This window comes from Corvus hawaiiensis, chromosome 3 (assembly GCF_020740725.1).
Source record: "Corvus hawaiiensis isolate bCorHaw1 chromosome 3, bCorHaw1.pri.cur, whole genome shotgun sequence".
In the NCBI taxonomy this organism is placed as follows: domain Eukaryota; kingdom Metazoa; phylum Chordata; class Aves; order Passeriformes; family Corvidae; genus Corvus; species Corvus hawaiiensis.
In genome coordinates, this window is record NC_063215.1 from 51,407,885 (window position 1) to 51,427,849 (window position 19,965).

The window sequence follows — 19,965 nt, forward strand, 5'->3', positions numbered from 1 at the left end:
TGGCACTCTCGGAGCTGCACACAGGATATGATACGCCCTCCTCTGCTTATCTTCCCCTGAACAACCACACTTGGTTTGCTTTTATGTGTTGTTATAACATTCTTTCATACTCCATGCAACACCAATATTATTTTTGTCATAAATCCTTTCCATTTATATTCTGGCAAATGTTTTGAACACAAAACACTTCTAGGTGCTACTTAATATGACGTTAAAAGCAACAGTGCCTGGAATTTTCCACTGATAACGACTGGGTTTTTCCTAAGTATAGAAGCACTTGTTTTATTAAGTGTTCATTTTATCTTCCCACTGCATTTAAATTCAAATGCTCTTTACTATTGAAAAAATTTAAACATCTGGAGATGAAAGGGAGTTTCCACAAGAACAACTTTTTTTTTTAAAGCTTTTAGTTGAAGTTTCTGTTAAATTCATTATTTCTTTTTGTTTCTTACTCTGTCCTGAAAAGCAGCATGACCAAAAAGTGACTACAGTTATTCAAAAAGACCACTGTTTTACACGCTGCATAAATACAGGACATGTTATTCACTACAAAAAATCATGAACTGTACACGTAAGGCAGAAGTAGCTTAAAAAAAAGAAATAATTGTCACAAATAACCATGAAGGACCCGTAAAGTATCTCAGAAATCCTCAACCAAGTTCTGATCATTAAATGTCCATTGCTAATACATACAAACACCAGTTTACTGAGTGCCAGTCTTGATTGCTCACTTACCATGCTTGCTCATGGCTAAGGTGGATGTAAAAAGTGACCTAGAAAGCAATTTAAAAAGCATCTGGTTTTTGCCTGCCTGCACAAACTTTGTAAGGATGAGCAGAGCTGGCCATCAATCTTGCACAGAAACTAACAGGAGTCCTCCTGCAACAAAAAAGTAACAAAAAGGGAGTGCAACCTGGGTGAATATAAGAGAAAAAAAGCCACAACCCACACTTACCCTACTGGAAACGGAAACTTAGAAAAATCTTATAAGCACAGAGCACCAAATTTTCTTAATGAAACATGCAAACATATTGGAAGAGAGGGAAGCCACTATGAATTTAATGTGAAGCAGGAGCATACATTTGGGGAAAAGTGATGCTCTGCAATTTCTTTATCAAGTGTCTGGATTTCTCAAATGGCAGATGTCTAGATTCTGTGAAGGGTGTTGGCCCCTAAATGAGAAAACTGAGCCTCTTCTTTCCTGTGTTCCATTTGCTTTAGCTTTTCATGACTTTACAAGAAACATGAGCCATGTCTGTAACACTCAGCACAATTAACTTTAAAAGAAGTTTAAAAGAAAATTAAAGTTTAAAAGAAACAAAAGAATCCCACAAAAATAAAGCAGAAACGTTAAAAATATTTGTATTAGAACAAATCCAAGTATTCCCACAAACTCAAGAAAAGTACATTTTATTTAAAAACAATAATCCAGGACTGGTCTCTATGAGCACTTGCAGAAAGAATGGAGTGAAATTACTGGAACACGTGCACTTCAAGTTTTGCAGATGCAACTTCTGCACATGTTATAGCTAATGGGGAAGGAATGATTAGGTAATACACTTTTCCACTTCCTTTTAGGCTGATAAACCAAAATTGTTAGCAGTAACAAAGACATCCTCTCACACACACACCTTTGTTCTTCTCCAGCTCTTATTACCACAAACACAGATTTAAAAAACAAGGCAAAAAAGACAAGAATACTCTATAAACAATGGCAAGTGAGGGATTTAGTAAAGTTGCCTTACCAGGGACTGGCAGAGCAAACCGAGTTCTCTACTAAAACAGTCTCGTGCAGAGTTAATAAGATCTGTAGACATCAGAGCTCTGCACAACGTTGAGTACAGTACTCGTTTACATTTATTGGTGACTACCTTGAAAAACTTCCATGGGTGGGAAAATCAGAGCCATACTCATGTTTTCTGTCCCAACTGCAGGAATTCTTCCCAGAAGGAATTAGCTGTTTCAGCCAGCAAACCAAGCAGAACAGCACATGGATCTACCGTGAAGATTAAATTGCTTCAAGCAGGGATTTTACCACCATCCCTGTACAGCATCACATATATGATATATCATCACATAAATATTTCAGTCACTTGCCCCAGAATTTTGAAAAATAAAAAAAAAAACCTGTTTTTTTTGTTTTGTTTTTTTTTTTTTTTTAAGGCTCACAAGGAGACACCATGTACTTGCATGACTGTCTCAATTTCAGATGCATTTACAGAGGCTCTGCACCTCTGACAAATCAGGCCCTGGAATCTCAGAAGTCAGACATTTGAAAATCCTAGCCTGAAACTTCTGCATCACTGATAAACAGAAGAAATGTTGCCAATGTAACACTGGACTGTGTGTGAAACCAGGAACCACACAACCATGGAAGGTAGTCCCATAATTCGTGTGTGAAGTAAGCGACAGATATTTGAACTGTTTGGCTTCAATCCAGATTGAACCTTTTCCACTTGAGTTTATGAGGGGTACTTGAAACACACTTGTCTCTAGCAAAAGCAGCAGTATGATGTAAGGGTGCATCCAAACATCCGTGTCAGTGTGTGAAGGTGTTTTCCTTCCTTGCAAGATAAACTCATGGGGAGCCCTAGCACCTTCTTTATATAAGCAGAAAGGCTAGAAGTTCACACTAAAAAAAAATAAGTATCACTTTCAAGACTAGCAATTAGTACTTGTACCTGTAGGTCACCTGTAGGTCTCCAAGTTTCTTAAAAAGAAACTAGACTTATTATTCTCATTCTACAGAGAGGAAATTGAGACAAGAACAAAGACAATTTGTCCATGTCTCTTCAAAGAGCACCAAAACACAGTAGATTCTCTAGTGTGGAAACCATTTTGTAAACCAAATACTGGTTTTAACAGACACAAATGAGACTATCTCTACCTAAAGAAAACAAAATGTGTTGATTGAAGTAGGCTCATTTAGAAGGTGGGAAAATTCATGTTTCAGAATGAACTACCTTTGTTTTCATTTTCTAATTCAAGAGATGTCAACGATAATGTTATACCAAGTACTCACATAACCAATTGATACAGAGGACTGTATTTCAAAATCATAGAACCAATTCATTTTCAATAAAGGCCACAAAAAGAGGAAAGCAAATAGTTTCTTTTGTAAGAACAAAGTCATAAAAGCAGGACAAAAGCTCTCCACATGACCTCAGTGGTCAGGCAGCTACAGCCAAAACAATCTGTGAGACCACACTTGACAAAGCTTCCATGCTCCAGTGACTTACAGCAGAACTTCCATGAGGAAGCAGCTGCCTGAAACAAAATACACAGTCAGAAAATATCTGCAAGACCAGGAAATCTCTTCTTGCTATTCAGAGCTAGTCTGAACCAAGGAGTGGACCCATGTTTTTATTTGGTACATTCTGCAACAGAATAAAGAAAAATACGAAGTTTTGTACCTCAAATTCTCAGGTAATGAAATTCAGGATCTTAATTTTCTGGGGTGCTTTTTTGCTGAATGCTTTTTTCCTGCAAAAGTAATTTTGAATCAGCACTCCACTTCCAAACAGAGAAAAGACATTCTGCTTCTTAAATAGACTTCAGTGATTTCTGAAGAAGTAAAAAAAACCCTTAGTGTTTTAGCTATGAATTGCATGAAACAAAGATATGAAGCAACAGATAGCTGTTCACCATGGGAATTGTGCTAGTCTTATTTATAGTCACTCCGTAGAGGGAAGGGGAAAAAAAAACTAAACTGCAGAGCAACGGACAGAAGAAACGAAGAAAAGACACACACCATTCTGTAACACCAGAATGTAACACCAAGCAAGAGAAAGAAAGGTGTTTCTGGTTCCCACTTCTCAAAGCAGGGACACCTGAAAATCAGCCTGAAAACTCTTTAAAAGGTTGATTTAATGCCATTTCCATGTTGATCTGAATGAAGATCCCAGTGAGGCAAGATGTGGAGGCCACTGGTCTACTTGCTGCCCCTCCACACTACCTGAGGGTGATCACTGCAATACTCTGCACAAGCGAATCCTTCAGCTTCTTAATGCTGCCAAAGCATTCATCGTTTGGGTAATATTTATGCATTTCTGTTAGGACAACTTTCAGCTGAAAACAGGTAGCAGCAAAAGCTAAAGCCCAATCATTTCTCCTCAGTTCTGAAGTTACCCTTTCAAGTGGAGATAATCCAGCACCACCACTTGGCAACTGAAACACGGTCTTCCAACTTTATCTCTCCTTCATGTGCCTTTGTCCCGCTGTTCATCTATCACTCACAACATGTCAAATAACACAACTAATCTCTGTGCTTCCCAGAACAGTTTATCTGAAAGACACTCAACACAGTTTCTTAGGTATAAGGATCTCGGCACACCACCTAAAGCACATTGTTCAGCCTTACCAATAAGCACTAAAACACAGTTTTCCCAGGCGTTTCACAGAAATGAAGATCCTTCACTGTAATGAAGATCACTGAATTTCCTATCCTGTCTCATGTTGCTATTTTGAAGACACTTGGCATCACTGCAGATACCTGCTACTAGTAAATTATATGACCTTCATTAACCTAGTGAAAAGGTACACTTCATTGCTGTGAAAGCCACCAAGTACTTACAAGAACAGAGGTTTTTGTGTTGTCAATATTTTGTTGCAAAACAAACATCTACATGGGTCAAGTCTGTGCTAATAGTATTGTCTCCATGTGAAATAAGTGCTTCCTAAGGTGGTATAGGAAGAGGAAGGACACAGTCAACTTTCAGAGCAAGAGCCAGGCAAAACTTTTTGTTTCCCTTCGCTTCTAACACTGGGTCAAAGCACCAAAGACAATAAACAGGCGTGACACACTTCTGCACACTGTGATTTACTTTAATGGTTTAAGGTTCATGCCAGTAACAGCAACTGAAACAAAAACATTCAAGATGACCTTTCCAAAAAATGTCTTTGGTCAGTAAAAAATCAGACGACTACCAGAGCCTTCACCACTCCCAAAAAGAGAAATGTTTCAGACTAAGTTGTATAGTTTTCTAATGATTTATTTTGTACTTTTTTTTACATCACTTTGCAACGGTATGCTTTAAAAGCTGCAGCCTCAAAAAGTAATTTCATCTTGTTTGTAGAGATGAAAAAAACCATGAAGATCGAACTAATTTAATGTCTATCCAATGGTTAGGAAATGTAAATACATCTTGTCCCAGAGGAGAATAACATGATGCAAAGCCTAGATTTCTCAGCAGAGCTCTTTCCTGTAACACTAATAAAGACTGTAAGTCTCACTATAGAAAAGCAGGAGCATCTGCAGTCTCAGAAAGGCAACTTCCTCCACATAAATCCAGAAGATACTGAGATTACAGATGTGAGATTCACTGAAGTCCGATAATCATTAAAGGAGGCATCAGGTAAAACATACAAGCAAAAGGGCCGTAAGTCTATCAAATTCAAGTAAAAAACCTCAAATGCATTAAAAAAACCTATTATCTCTGAATTGATGAGGCTGTTGCCTTATCTGGTGTGATTCTGGAATGCTATTCACATCAGCACTGAAAATGTTGATTTTCCTGCACTTTCGAAGGAAGGAAAAACTCACATTTCCCTTTAGGCTGTATTAGGCTTGCAGCACAAAGGGGAAGGATACATTAGCTGGGTCCTTTCTCTTAGAGAACAGGAAAAAGGGTCCTGTAAGCCATATTTGCTGAGATCTGGATGGCTACAAGCAATTACCCATCGCAGAATCAGGCCAGAAAACTACTGCTTACAAAAAGGAAAGATCTTATTTTAGAGTTCAGCTTCAATACCAACATCTGCTACTCCGTCCCACATACACACAAACTAGTGCACATCTGTGGGAGCATTCACTTCTTCCTTCTCTCTGTTTTGCGTTACTGTTAAACCAAATGTGCAACACAAGAACCTCTGCCACGTGAGATCACAGAGGTACTTTTGCAGTGTGAGAGAAAACAGCAGCAGAGTCATGAAACAACTCACTAACCAGACTACTCAGACTTACTGTTGAATTTCTTTACTTGTATATTATAAATAATTGGACTTGGGTCGCAGCCCATTTCTATGTAGAGTCATGATTATCAGTGGACCAGACAGTGACACCTCAAACTCTTTACAGATTATAGAGGTGGCCAGTGTCTACAGCTCAAATTTTGAAAACTAGCACAAGAAAGGCAAAAATAATCCAGGAAATTATTACCAATGTGAATAGAAGTCTTACGATTATTATTTAAATATAGCAGCTGGTATGCTGAAGTACAGCACGTCTCTTTTTAGACGTTATCCCAAACATCAACCAGATCTCTAAATAATTTCTGAGAAGAAACATGTTCTAGTGGTAGATTCCTAATCCCCCTGGAGAAAGCCCAGATCATCTCCATTTAAGGTCAAGCAGGCAACAGCTGCACATTTTTGTTCCCCAGAACAAAATGCAGCAGACCAAAACCTCCAGAACAGATTCCTTTTTTAAAGCCTTTCCTTTCTGATATCCACGGGTGTCTGGACCTGTTCACCCAGGAGTGAATGAAAACAGCACAATGACGTGCTCATATATTGTGTCTGTACTTGTCAGACTTGACATGTCCCATAAGCAGTACTTTGGCATCTGCCTCAGAATCACACCAAAACCTCCATGAGTTACACAAGGGAATGATACTAACCTGAACTACAAAAATGTTCTCAAGAGACTGTTCCTAAACAAGCGTGTTTTCAGAGAACCAACATCAATACAAGATCTACAACCCTCATGGGGTCTGAACTTGTACATGTTATTGCTATTTGGCAAATACATTTTCCATCTTAAAATTCTTATCAGAGTTAGACATTTAGAGAAGATGTGTATTATATTGCTGATGAGAGCCTAGTATTTTTTCAGTGCCTTAATTTGTACATTAAAGTATCAGTCTTTAAAATGGAGACCAAGCTATGACTGTGTCAGCAGCTCACACACAAAACCAAATTCTTTTAATGTATCTCATTTCTAAAAAGCTCCAATTCATTAACAAAAAGAGCCAAAAATTTGGGGTAGTGTAACTAAATAACATGATAATTCTACATCAGTTTGGTAAAAGGGTGGAACGGCATTGCAGCTGCTGCAGTGCTGGGTGTTGGACTTCATAACAAAATACAGAGGGTGAATTTCAATGGTACAAGTTTCATAGTACATCTTAGAAAAAGCAAACGATCCAATACTAGCACTTTTCTTGGCTGACAGCATGCAATAAAAACATGAAACATCCCTCATAAAAAAGCCAAATAGTTTGCTTGACTGTGAGAGATTTATAATGTTAATAATGCCATTATAAGTAAATTATGAAACACTTTACACCAGTAAAGAACCATCACTCCTCACTGTGAAGATATTCAATTAACTTTCAACTGAAATATGTGACCCCAGACTTCCTGGGTTTGATATTAAAGGACAACTGAAAGCAGGCAGATTTATTATACTAAAACCAAGTTGCTAACTTCAACTATGATATAACCAATTTGCAAAAGAGCTAAACTGTACTCACAAAAATAAAAATAGAGCTCCATTTGAAACAGGGTGGTGCATCACCACCAACGCCCTTCTGTCTCTGGTTTGAACGATGTACCACAGCAGGGCTTCCAGGGAAAAAAAAAACCAAACTAAGCCAAAAAACTCTCCCTGTCTGGGGTCCTGCTTAAAGCCAAGCACTCATCTATGCTAAACAATTATTGTCAAAACTGAATCACACATAAGTGTTCAGTTAGGCTGAGCTTCTGTATTTCTGCTTGCAATTTCCAAATCAGGAAAAAGCACATGCTGTCAGTTGCATCCACACAGAAAGCCTGATGCTGGATGCTCGTACACTTGACAGCTTAATCCTTTCACATCCAGTAAATCCTTCACTTCCTGGATGCACAGAACCTACTCTGTATATGCACTATGTTGTCATTTCTCAACACAGGAGAGTATACATAAGATAACCTGTAAAGTAGCATCAAGCTGCTACTCTTATCCAAACAAAGAGAAAGCGTTCTCAAAAAATTCACTTAAATAGTTTCCAGCCACAAAAAGTGGGAGGGGAAGAAAAAATGTGGAATTGTGTTTCAAATGAAAGATAAATACTTCAAAATATATCGTAATGATAAATTTCAGAGATGAACTTATATATGCCAGATCTTATTTGGGAAAAAAAAAATCCTCTAACCCACATATTAAAGGTTGGGAGAGACTTGAAATACAGAAAATTTATTTCAGTTTAAGCACTGAGAAGAAAGATGATATTGGAAAGCACTCATCATACACTATAAACTGAATACCAGCTGTGTAACAGAATTATCAAAACCATATATATTGAAAGTGTAGTTTTAAAAATACCTTGTACAAAAGAAAATCATTCCAAGTCAAACACCCACAAGAAATATGACAGCCCTCGCTATTTGGGTTTTTTTACGACGAAGAAACATTGCTGTAGCAAAAGTGACACATCCAAAGCAGCTGCCTGAATAAGTTCCCATTTAAGTTCCTGTTTAAAAAAAGGCAGGGAGTCAGCAAGCAGCTCCCTTCACTACCCCACTGAAGCATGCCACTTGCCAGATTCCCTCATCCTGTGGTTGAGCAGGTGATCTCCCTGGCACTCAGATCCTTTCACAAAAGGAAAGGTGCTGCTAGGAACAAGTTTAGAGGAGCCACTGCCTGTGTCAGAAGGCACATGGGACCAATCAACTCGTGAGCTGCTGAGTGACACCATGAGTCCTGCCTCTGAGACTTTTGTTATTTTTTCCCCTCAACCTACTTCAATTGTTTCCACAACTTGGTCACAGACTCGGACAAGTTGCCAGAGATCTACAAGCACGTCCCACAGCCCGGAGCAAGCTCCTCTGCGCTTCACTAAGTCACACCTGGGGTAAGGAACCTCTCTTCTGTGTAATGCTTTTAATTCTTGCAGGAAGGCATGCTGTAGCTGTACTTTTCTACAAAAAACTCCTCTACTCAAACTAACAGCTGGTTTTAACTGTTTATCAAAAATATGAAAATGTAGGCATTACAGCTCTAAGTCAAAAATGTACTGCTGTGTGGGGGGAGTCTTTCAGCAACACTAAAGGCAACAGAATTTCCTACATGTTCATGAGACACCGGCTGTCCTTGGGTAGATGATTTATACAGGTGGTATTACACAAGAAGGTGAGAAGGTTTCATCATGTTTCTCACACCTTTGTCTTTCCTTTTAAATTTAATACCTTTTGATTGTTTTTTCTTTTGTCTGTTTGGTTTTTGGTTTTTAATCCAAAATCTACAAAGAGAATAATTCACTTAAAAGTTTTGTAGAGGCTTTTCTTTTCCCAAAGCTGCCTATTCACAGTCCAGCAAGGGTAAAGAAGCCCTTCCACCATTAACTCGGAAAAACATTTTTCTGATCTAACACATTGAGAGAGCAAACCTTTTTTTTGCTGTATGATGAAAAATTACCCTTAATTTAAAAATTTAAGTGATTTATAGTAGCACTACAACTAAAATTATACCATGTTACTCTAAGTGCAGTTCAAGCTACAGAATCCACGTAATATTTTTGCTTTGACATCCATTAAAAGTTTATTTTCTCCTGTTGTTCATTGTAACTAACACACTTATCCTAGATTGCTTCTAATAACAGATAAATAATTTAGCTAGGACTTGTAACATCATGAACTGAGTTTCAAATGCAGAAAATAACCCATTTATTTCTAAGGGAAGCACAGATGTGTTGTACAATGAAATACAATCCCAGCTTTAAAATCACTGACAAAAAAGTGCATCTCACACAGAAATATGTCACATAGAGAACATTTAATATTTACATTTACAAATATTTTTAAAAGAAATATGATTCATTAATATGTATGTCTCTAAGGTACTTATGCTCTTTCCAATCACATTCCCCCCTTTCATCAATTCACACCTTACTACTCACATCTATATGGTTCTGGTTATAGAAGAGACAAACTTAATATAGACTTTAATTTTGTGAGGTGTGTTTTCCCTGTTAGTGAAGAGATACACCTAATTCCTTTTCCTATTAGTGACTGGTAGGCATCAGGCAAAGATACATGCAGGTGCTTGGTTTTGTGCTCAGCAGTTCTGCGCCAGTTTTGAATATTCAAGTGATAGAAATGTCTGGACATGCTGTTACTCCTAAGGCAAACAATCTGTTACAGAGCTCTCTAGAAGCTGGTTTCAGTAGGCAGAAGCAGCACTTCAGAGCTCCCAGTGCCTACAAGGTGCAAGAAGATTTCAAGACAGATTTTTTTTCAAGGCTGAAGTTATACATAAAATGTATTTTCAAGTGAAGAGAAGCGTTAAGGTTTATTGTACCACCCAGAGAATCTTTCTCTTCTACCACAAATATTGCATATACAGATCTTTAAAGATACAGACTTTATGCATACACTCATAGATTAAACATAGACACAGACACTTAACTGCTGTAGGCAGCTCTTCAGCTGGAATGCATCCCATGGCTACAGCAGGTTAGCTGCCCCATCATCTCAATTTTATCCTGTCAGAGTTCAGTAATTTAATGTAGATGAGAGAGTGGCTCAGCTGTTAAATTAAATTTTAGAATTTCACACTTATAACATCCCATGTCACAGACATCCAAACCCTGAAAAACAAGAACCTACAGTCATGACAGAAGCATGTGCTACAGGGCAGGTGATAAGTATTACAAATCAATGTGAAATTAGGCATTTAATTTACAGCAGACACTTTTCTTTCTTGTTCTTTTTTTGCTACTTATTTGTCAAGATGACGATGCTATTTTTATTTGTATTTAAGAGAGATTAAGATTTATGTATATACCACATTTCTATTTTTAAAAGCTGCATTTATTTCTCATCCTCTGAGGAAGTTAGGAATATAGTGCCTCCATCATACAGCAGGAAACTCACTGAAATCAGTTTGTAACTGGTAGCGTACAGGTGATTGTCACTACTTTTTTAGACCATCATCAAACAAAAATGTATGGGATACATCCACAGAACTACAAAAGCAACTTTTTATTTGCTTTAAGAATAATTTGATTTAGGAATAGAAAAGTACCCCAGGTGGAGAAATAAAAAATCCCGCAGGGAAGTAAAGTTCTGTTCCCTAAAACTACAAGACACGTTAGAACTGAAAATTGCTTTTGGTTTCTGGAGATTGAAAAAAGCCTTAACAAGACTTTCCTGGCATCAAGTAACTTCTCGGAAGTTGAATTTATTTATTTTATCCTTCTCAATCAATGCCACGTCATTGTTTCCTGAGCTGCTAGAAGGTAAAAAAAATTTGGAACATCCCCTTCTCCTTCTACCTTTTATACATGCTAGATGTATTTCAATTTTTACTTTAATTCAGACTGCACTTAGACCATTCCCTGTTAAAGGGACATTATGAACAACCAAAGCTAAAACTCAGCATGAAAACAACTTGTTAGGTACTCAGTGAAGGCAGCAGAGTATGGAGTTCATTTCCCAGAATAAATTTACTGCGTAAAAGGCAAATCACACCAACAGACTGGTAATGGTATACAGTTATTTTATGTCTTATTTTGATGAGGGGAGCCCATGAGTATGGAGACCAAAGCACCTGCCCAAGATCCCACTGCGTGGTCCTGCAGCAGCTGCAGGGAATTTAACCAACTTTAAAACTAGCCCAAAGCACTAGCTCCCAGGCTACTCTAATGGACCAGCACACATAGAAGTCCCAGTTATCCACAAGATATATGGATAAATTCCAAAACACAAAATGACTGGTGTGTTCAGCTATTGACCAATGTAATTCCTTGTTACTACCTACACCATTCACATTCTCATGGACTTGAAATACAAGTAGAGGTTCTTACTGTTGGTCTTGCTTCTTGGAACACTAAGAACATCAAAGCTACTCAGAACGAAGACTGTATAAACAATTTGTAAGAGGGGGAGGGGAAAAAAGCATCTCAAGTGTGAGCCTTCCCCTATGCTCTCTGAAACACAGATGACACTTCAGTACAAAACAGACGTGAGTTTGCTTTCCTGTTACCAGCACCTATCAAACTATGAGCTGAACTGTTGCTTCTTTCCCCATTCCAAGGAAATGTTTTCTCCCTACGATTGAAAAATGACATTATATGCCACAAGTCAGTGTCTAAATCTTCAATCAACATAACTTTATAGTACTTTTTCCATCAGTATGTTTATGGTTAGTAAGATGTCTTTTCAATGGATAAAAGTGAATTACTGGGGTTTTGGGACATGTCATTGTAAATATCTATGCAATAGACTTATGCAACATAACTTTTTAACAGTGTTCCTCAGGGCTTCACTTGGTCATGTGGAACTGCAAGAATTCAAATAAGTCAGACCTCTTCTATTCCACTGATATCACTGCTGCATTTAGTGAACATATGACAGGAAACAGGCTGTGGCATTTCCAAGGGAGCCAAATTTATCCTGTGTGACTTCAAAGGATAACGCAGTTGCACCAGGAATGAGCGTGGCCCACAGTTCTCACTCTGGTCACATACCCCCTCTCATTGTGAAGGGCACCCAGGAACAGAGATAAAAATAACCTAATACAAATCAGGGAAACAGTCACATGTCAGTGAAGTGGGAAGCAATAACTGTGATCAGTGACTCATTCTAAAGTATGAGGTATAGGGAATTCCCTACATAGTAACATACAGGGTCAGCCACCAGACCTCTTCCTGCAGATTCACTCTGTGCCTAAGACAAGCCTTGCACATGCATTAACAGCACTGATAAAACACAACTGCACAGCAATGCAGCCAACTGCTCCTCTTGTGTGATGCTCAGCCTTGTCGCACAAGTAACATTTGTGACTTCTAAAATATCAAATATAACTTGCCCTTTTGCTGCACTTTTGCTTCAAGAAGTGGTGTGTGCATATGCACAACTCTTCTTTATATTGGCCTAAAACACGGGGGATTGAACAGCAGAGAGCAGCTACTATTTGTGACAATGATCAGTCTTTGTTCCTGTGTAATTATTTTCCAAGCTGTCCATTTTGACCTTGATAGCCACCCATATGCAGCTGTGTTACTGAATCTGTTTCTCTTTCTGCAGACTTTAGGTGGGTGACAGAGCCATGGAGGATTAATAAGCAAGGTATGTGTTTATTAGTTGAACTTGAGCACTTGTAAAGATAAACTTGTTGAAATACAGACACAGAATTGGCTTCCCTTGCTTACAAAAAAACTTACCACACAGATAGGCGCATTAAGTTAAACAACACATAGATGTTTCAAAAACTTCCAAAAACATATAAACTATTAAATCAAGAAACTCAAATTAGTCTATTTTGTCCTTCCTTCCTTCTCTACAGCTTTTTCTAGCTGTAATAGGTATACAGATTTTAACTTACGCTACGTTCCATTTTTTAAGATCCCTTTGTATCAGCTGTCTGGTCACCTATGTCCAAATACCTATTTTGATCTTGCATCTGTGATGCCCAACCAGCTAATACTGCTTTTTATGGAAGCACTTCAGAGCCCCAGGGCCTTGCCCCTTGAGTCATGCAAGTGAAACATATGCAGCAACACAGCAGTGCAGGTGCCAGCACCACTGCAGTTACACCTAATGCAGTGCACATGAAATGGAATGTACATTTATTGTGCATGTACACAGGTACACATCAATGCTGTTCCAATCCTTCTTTGGACCCCAAGGAAAAATACCAATCAGGAAAGATAAATGTTGCTGCAGCAGGTCACACACAGCTCAAAGACCGAGAGTTGCACACACCTGGCATTGAAAAAATGCCATAAGATGCTGTGATGAAGTCACCCGCAGGAAATGCTGTTCTCTGGGCAGTGTCTGTCACACAAGCTGGTTACAGGAACTCTCCTCTATCCGTGTAAATCCATTAGTGGTTCATCTACCAGGACATGTCTGCAAGAAGATAAACAGTCTAATGCTCTCCAGCCTGTACTGGCCTGGGAGAATGAATGTGAATTCGGCCAAGAGACTTGAGAATTCCTGTGCATGTCTTGCTTTTACAGCACTTGGGATAGACTGTGACCAGCAAAGAGCTAAGCAGGATATACTTGGCAAGCACTTTAACTGCTTAAATAGATGAAAACAGGTACAGCAAAAAGTCAAACAAAGATGAAAAATTATAGTCACTACAAGAGTACATTCCTGGTGTATGTTTTGTTCGCAATGAAGTTAAGATCAACTACAGCTCAAAAGATCATAACAAAATCTGAAGTTCAGTTTTAGAAGGAGATGTCATCACATGGAATCCTCTAAAGGTATTAAAATAACCATGTGCAATCTGATTGCTTTTGAAAGTCTCTCTTAAATACCACCACTGCCACTGAAAACACATGTATTCTGTTCATACAGTACCATTTGACTCTACAGCCCAATATGGAGGGATTAAAAAAGGAAGAGCCTGAAAGACACTTTTGTTTCCTTGTAAGGTTTTTAGATTTTAGCCACATATAAAGACAAATTCATAGGTAACAAAGTATCTCTGATTCAGTCAGGATCATCATGTAATTTGGGCAGCAGACATCTAAGCAATTATTTTCCCTTATGTTGCATACATAATTTCACTGATTGCAAAGCAAAAAAACTAAAGCGGTGACAAGGAGAGGCCTTCTGTGAAAAATACGAACACAACGTAAATTCATAAAACACTTAGGGGCAAGCGCAGCTTTAGGAACAAAGTTTGACAGATGCATATATCAGCATTATTTTAAAAACCAAGTTTTCACATTGTGACACCACCTACATTCAGAATCCAACTCACCATGAGCTAAACAAGCATATAACAAAGCTAGCTTCTTGCCACGGAAGGGTACAGAAGGGTTTTACAATGCAACTACTTACTTGGAGTTTTAAAACAACTGATACCCGGTCCTTCCATCTGCCATTAAAGAAGAGGAAAATGCACTTTAAATGTAACACTCACTTAAGAGAAAAAGTTGTGTAAATTCTTTGTTTTGTTCCTCATAGCAGTCCTCTGCCTTTGCACCCACATTTGTAACACATTGTCCTACATGCATAAAAAAAGATTTAGCCCTCACTCTGTCTTGTCTGTTGAGAACTATGCTACTAAAATTCCCTACAGCAGTGATGCAACAGCTTTTAATTGCCCACCATACAGAACTTTTACTTTGAATGGATGTATTTCAACAAGATTTCTTTTCCTCCCTTCCAGAAAAAGGTACTGGTAAATCAGATTATCTGCCCTGTCAGGACCAGCCAGCAGGACTATCCATATCTCCTGACTGAAAGGTCTGTGACCTTACTCTTATCATCAAGCTTTCACGTGTGCATGAACAAATAAAGCAGAGGGGTGTGTGTGGGACGGCAATCAGCCATGGCCTTTTCATAGACTGTGTGAGATAGAGAGTTTAGGATCTAATGCAATAATCTGGGCAAAACCCAGATACCCACAATTTCCACAGTACAGTTACTCAACACTGCTAAGAAGCAGGTGCTCAGTAGCCTTCAGGAGAAGCACAATACAGCACAAATCTAAACTTAAAACCCCAAATTTTTAAAATCCTGTTTTTACCTAAAAACACTGTAAAGGCAATCTATTTGTTTCAGACTTTTTAGAACTGTAAAACAATCTCCATTTGCACTTGTAAAAACACTTCTGCACTTCTAATTCTCTGCTTTCCTGCTTTCCAGCTCCGCAAAGGCTGTCTAAAACAAAAAGAGAAGATATTAGGCACTTCGCACTGCTCCTGACCACTGCTCTTCTTTCCTGCACTCCTAAAACCTCTGATTTGTCCCCTCTGCTTTCTTGTTGCCATGGAGAAGGTTCAACACATAACCCGCTCTGCTCTGAGGAGAGCCTCAACTATTGAGGTCAACCCACAAGCACGACAAAGGCTCCAAGAGCTCTTTGTGAATTTCTGCCTGATTTTAATTTGCCTCTTGCTGATCTGTATCATTGTGATGCTTATCTGAAGTTCCAGCGCTTCTCTGCACTGTCCTCTAGGAAAGTCACCCCAGGGGGAAGAGAGACCTACACCTGCAACTCCCAGTGCAAGGATCCTCATGTGACAGGGGCTAGCACTTGGACTAGAGGGTGTGCCAACCGGTGCCCTGCTATCTTACTGCCTGCTACATGTATTAAAGCCACGTTTTCTGTGCAGAACAGTGTTTAGAGCCTGTAGTTACAAAGCTGTGCATGACTCAATTTGTCAGTCTCAATCAAGAGCGTGGGGTAAAGTATGGGCAAATCAGATTATCTGCTCCCATCAGTAACAGCCAGCAGCTGGTAAATTCAGTGTTTTAGTTAGATAAACAGCACCACCACTTTTTGGGGGCCTAAGTGTTTTCAGGCTTCTCTAAAAATTTTTAAGCGCTTGGAAGGGTTCCAAATTTGGACCATTCCTGCTCAAAGAGGAGCTTACAGGTACACGGCCCTCAACACATCTTGGGAAAATTTCTGCTCTGCTTAGTTCAAGGTGCTGCATTTCCGCATTATCACCTGAAGGCATTCAAATTGTTTAAGTGTTTTTCAAAGGAATATGAAAATAAACCAAAAATCTCTTCTAATCCAGAAAGAAAAACTATTTCATATGTTTTTCTCCCTATTTAAGGGATCTTATATATGTGACATCTGGAAAGATTTTTCATTATGTTTTGCAGAAAAAAATTGACACTACTGTAACTGATATCAAAAATTCTGTTTTCCACAGTCATTTAACTGACATGACAACTGGCACAACTTGGATTCTCAGAGTTCTTAATATTTGCCTTTAGACAACTTAATTAAGGCCTGTTCTAATTTATGTAATAATTTCCTTAGTTTAAAACGACAAAAACCTTGGAATATGCCAATGTCACATGAGGTGACTTATATCTAATGTGGCAAAGAGAAAAGCCTAGATCACTATTACTGCTGTGACTGAAGTGCATCCATACAAATACAAGTAACATCTCCACCTTCCGCTGCAAATTCCTGCTAGAGAACATGCAAGTAGCTTCCTAAAATAAATGACAGATAAAAAAGTAAGTTATAAAGAATGATGCACAGGAGGGGAAACCACTGCAGAAACATCTTTCCAACACGTAAACCATAGGCTATATACATAAAAGACGACACTTCTACTCCAGCAATTGTGAGTAACAAGACTGAGGAGAAAACTTCCAACCCTATTACAAGTAAAATTCCTAGAAATTTGATACACTTTTCAAATTTAAAGAAAGCTCAAGAATCAACAGACCAAGGTCAGACAGACATCCATTTTTAAAAGAGATAGCCTTCTATTCCATTCTATGTAAACATTCTTACTGACGAATACAGAAAATCAAAACAAGCTTATCTTGTACTCTGCTTTTAAGACTTAGTATTTCATCAGTAGAAGTTGACAATGAACAGCTGAGTAGGAAGGGAAGAAATCTTTGAAAGAATTCTGTATTCATTGAAATGCAAGCAAATCCAGTGGTGATGAATTTCCTATCTGGTGAGTAGGTATGTTGAGACCAGACTCCGAAATAAGGTTAACAGCTAGGGGAAATTAGGATAGTTACTGCATGACGATTAGGGCAAGCACTGGTGAGACTGGCAACACATCCCCACACTTGCAAGATAGTATATGAGCATTACTGATTTGAACTGTCAGTGTAAATCTCAATTTCCATTTCATACATTCTGACCACTCTCACAAACACATGAGATTTTAGCAAGCGTATTTCCCCTTTTAATCCTACTTCATTTTCTTGTTTTCTCAAATCTGTATTTTTGTGATGGATAGAGTTTCTAGCTTCAGCTTGCTTTGGATGTGTTTCAAGAGACTTCAACTGGAAATAGACAACAGTTTTGAACAGTACTGAACATTTGCTGAAGAAAAAAGTGTTAAGAGTAAAGCATCAGCTTTTATATTCTGAGGACATGTTTGGATTATAGGTTTCACAAGCCAATAATAAAAAGGAGTCAGAGTAAAGCATTGCTAAAAAACATAGCTCAATATAAACAAACCCTCCACCCTCCTCCTATGTACCTGAAAACCCGTAACTTATTTTAAAACAATAACCAAACAAGAATAAAGCCAAATTATCAATAAACTGGAAGCCCTATGCAATTTTACAGCAATGCAGATATATTGCCTATACTGTTCATTTGTCTTAGGCTTCTGTTGATCAGAAAATCTGCTACTATCCTCGATATCACCAATTGTCAACTGAACCCAGAGATTTAAAAAAAATCCCCTTTTGTACATAGTACAATCTTCTTTGTAGACTTATATAAGCTTTAAAAATAATATCTACTGTATTTTTATTTAATAAAAGGACTGCTTGAAAAATATTAATGCATAAAATATATCCAGTTCTGTTTAGAAAGAAGCATCCATTCTATTACTTACTTATTACAGTTATGTGAAAAAAATCTAGTCATCACACAGCTTTCTAATTCTCTACATCTCTGTTTATTCTGTTTTGGTTTTCAAGAGTAGTCTTCGCTGTTTTGCGATCTCCAGGTCACTTACACGCACCTGATTCCCACTCAGTAGGTAGAGCTTTTAAGTTTGTAAGTATTCCCAATGAATTTTATGCAAGTGTAATCAAAAAGTTCACCACTTTTATGACCCATAATAAAAATTGCAAATATGTACAGCATGTACCTTGGATTAAGTTTTCAGTTCTCTGTTCCACTCCACCCAAGCCTAAATCTTTTTCCAAAGGTCATCTTACACGCTAATAGTGAATAAAGACAGCTAAACAGGCAACAATCTGCTATTACCTTTCATCCAAAAAACAATAGTGACCAACTTCCATGGCAATTTTATACTGAGAAGTAGCTGAATCAGGAACCAAAATATGCTGGTTTTAAAGATGTGTTTCCTCAGCCAGATCCTCAGCAAAAATTGATATAATAAGTGATTCAGTAATTGAATAATTGATATTATTCTCTAAGTGAAAACACAACCCACTTAAAAATTGAAACTTTGCTCTGACCAAAACTAGTCAGTAAAGTATTTTAGAAGGCAGCAGATACTCATGTTTCTTTATCAATTAAGCAACAAATTCCCTTCCGAGCAGAACCGAAGAACTCAGTGGAAAGACAAGAGTAAAACAGCCTTAAACAAAATTATTCACATACCATACACAAAATGTTTGTCACCCACCTAGCACAAAGAATTTTTTTGTAAGTTTTGCTACAGCTACACCAATGGCCAATGGTACAACTAGGCCAGTGGTATCCTAGGACGCACTAGGAAGAGCATTCCCAGCAGGTCAAGGGAGATGATCCTTCTCCTCTACGCAGCCCCAGTGAGGCTGTACCTGGAATGCTGTGTCCAGTTCTGGGCTCCTCAGTACAAGAGAGACATGGAGCTCCTGGAGCAGGTCCAGCAGAGGATGACAAAGATCATTAAGGCACTGGAGTATTTCTCTTAAGAGGAAAGGCCAAGAGAGCTGGGCCTGTTCAGCCTCAAGAAGAAGTGACTGAGAGGGGACATCATCAATGCCCATCAGTATCTGAAGGGGGGTGCCAAGAGGATGGAGCCGGGCTCTGCTCAGTGGTGCCAAGCAATGGGACAAGAGGCAATGGGCAGAAACTGATGCACAGGAAGTTCCACAAGAATGTGAGGAAGAACTTCTTTACTGTGCAGGTGACTGTGCACTAGAACAGGTTGCCCAGAGAGGCTGTGGAGAGGGAGATGTTCAGACACCACCTGGACACAATCCTGTGCCATGTCCTCTAGGATGATTCTGTCTGAGCCGGGAGACTGTAGTGCCTTCCAACCTTATCCGTTCTGGGATACATAGAAAACAATAATCATGAAAAATGTATATACTGTTTAAAGTATGCTGAAACATACTTTATCTATATCCTCTCTGCCAAAATTAGAGCAGAGTAATTGAACACATTAATTTAGAGAGTGTTTTTGTTTATATTTGGAAGCATACTAATACACTATAGGTTACAGACCAGATACCTGTATTTGTATGGCTATTAATGAGTAGTGCCTCACAGAATACAACTGGAAAATTATTTGTGCAATCCTGCAAGATCCAGAGATATCTTATTTTAAAACAAATGTAGTCCTTTTAGCT

The 19,965-nt window shown here is 38.4% G+C and overlaps 2 protein-coding genes across 3 annotated transcripts in view; one reads left to right on the top strand and one right to left on the bottom strand.

Moving 5' to 3' along the window:
• Nucleotides 1–19,965, bottom strand: part of CEP85L (centrosomal protein 85 like) — a 139,768-nt gene that overhangs the window by 34,839 nt on the left and 84,964 nt on the right. The gene's annotated exons all lie outside the window — the stretch shown is intronic.
• Nucleotides 8,536–18,525, top strand: PLN (phospholamban). Its single transcript, XM_048296232.1, has 4 exons — nt 8,536–8,831; nt 13,006–13,047; nt 15,107–15,183; nt 15,586–18,525. Exon 4 carries the CDS (start codon nt 15,709–15,711, stop codon nt 15,865–15,867), a length of 159 nt encoding a protein of 52 aa, XP_048152189.1. The 5' UTR covers nt 8,536–8,831; nt 13,006–13,047; nt 15,107–15,183; nt 15,586–15,708; the 3' UTR covers nt 15,868–18,525.

What these genes read in the sequence shown, in the direction of transcription:
- PLN (XM_048296232.1), top strand. Translation starts at nt 15,709, where the DNA reads ATGGAGAAGGTTCAACACATAACCCGCTCTGCTCTGAGGAGAGCCTCA.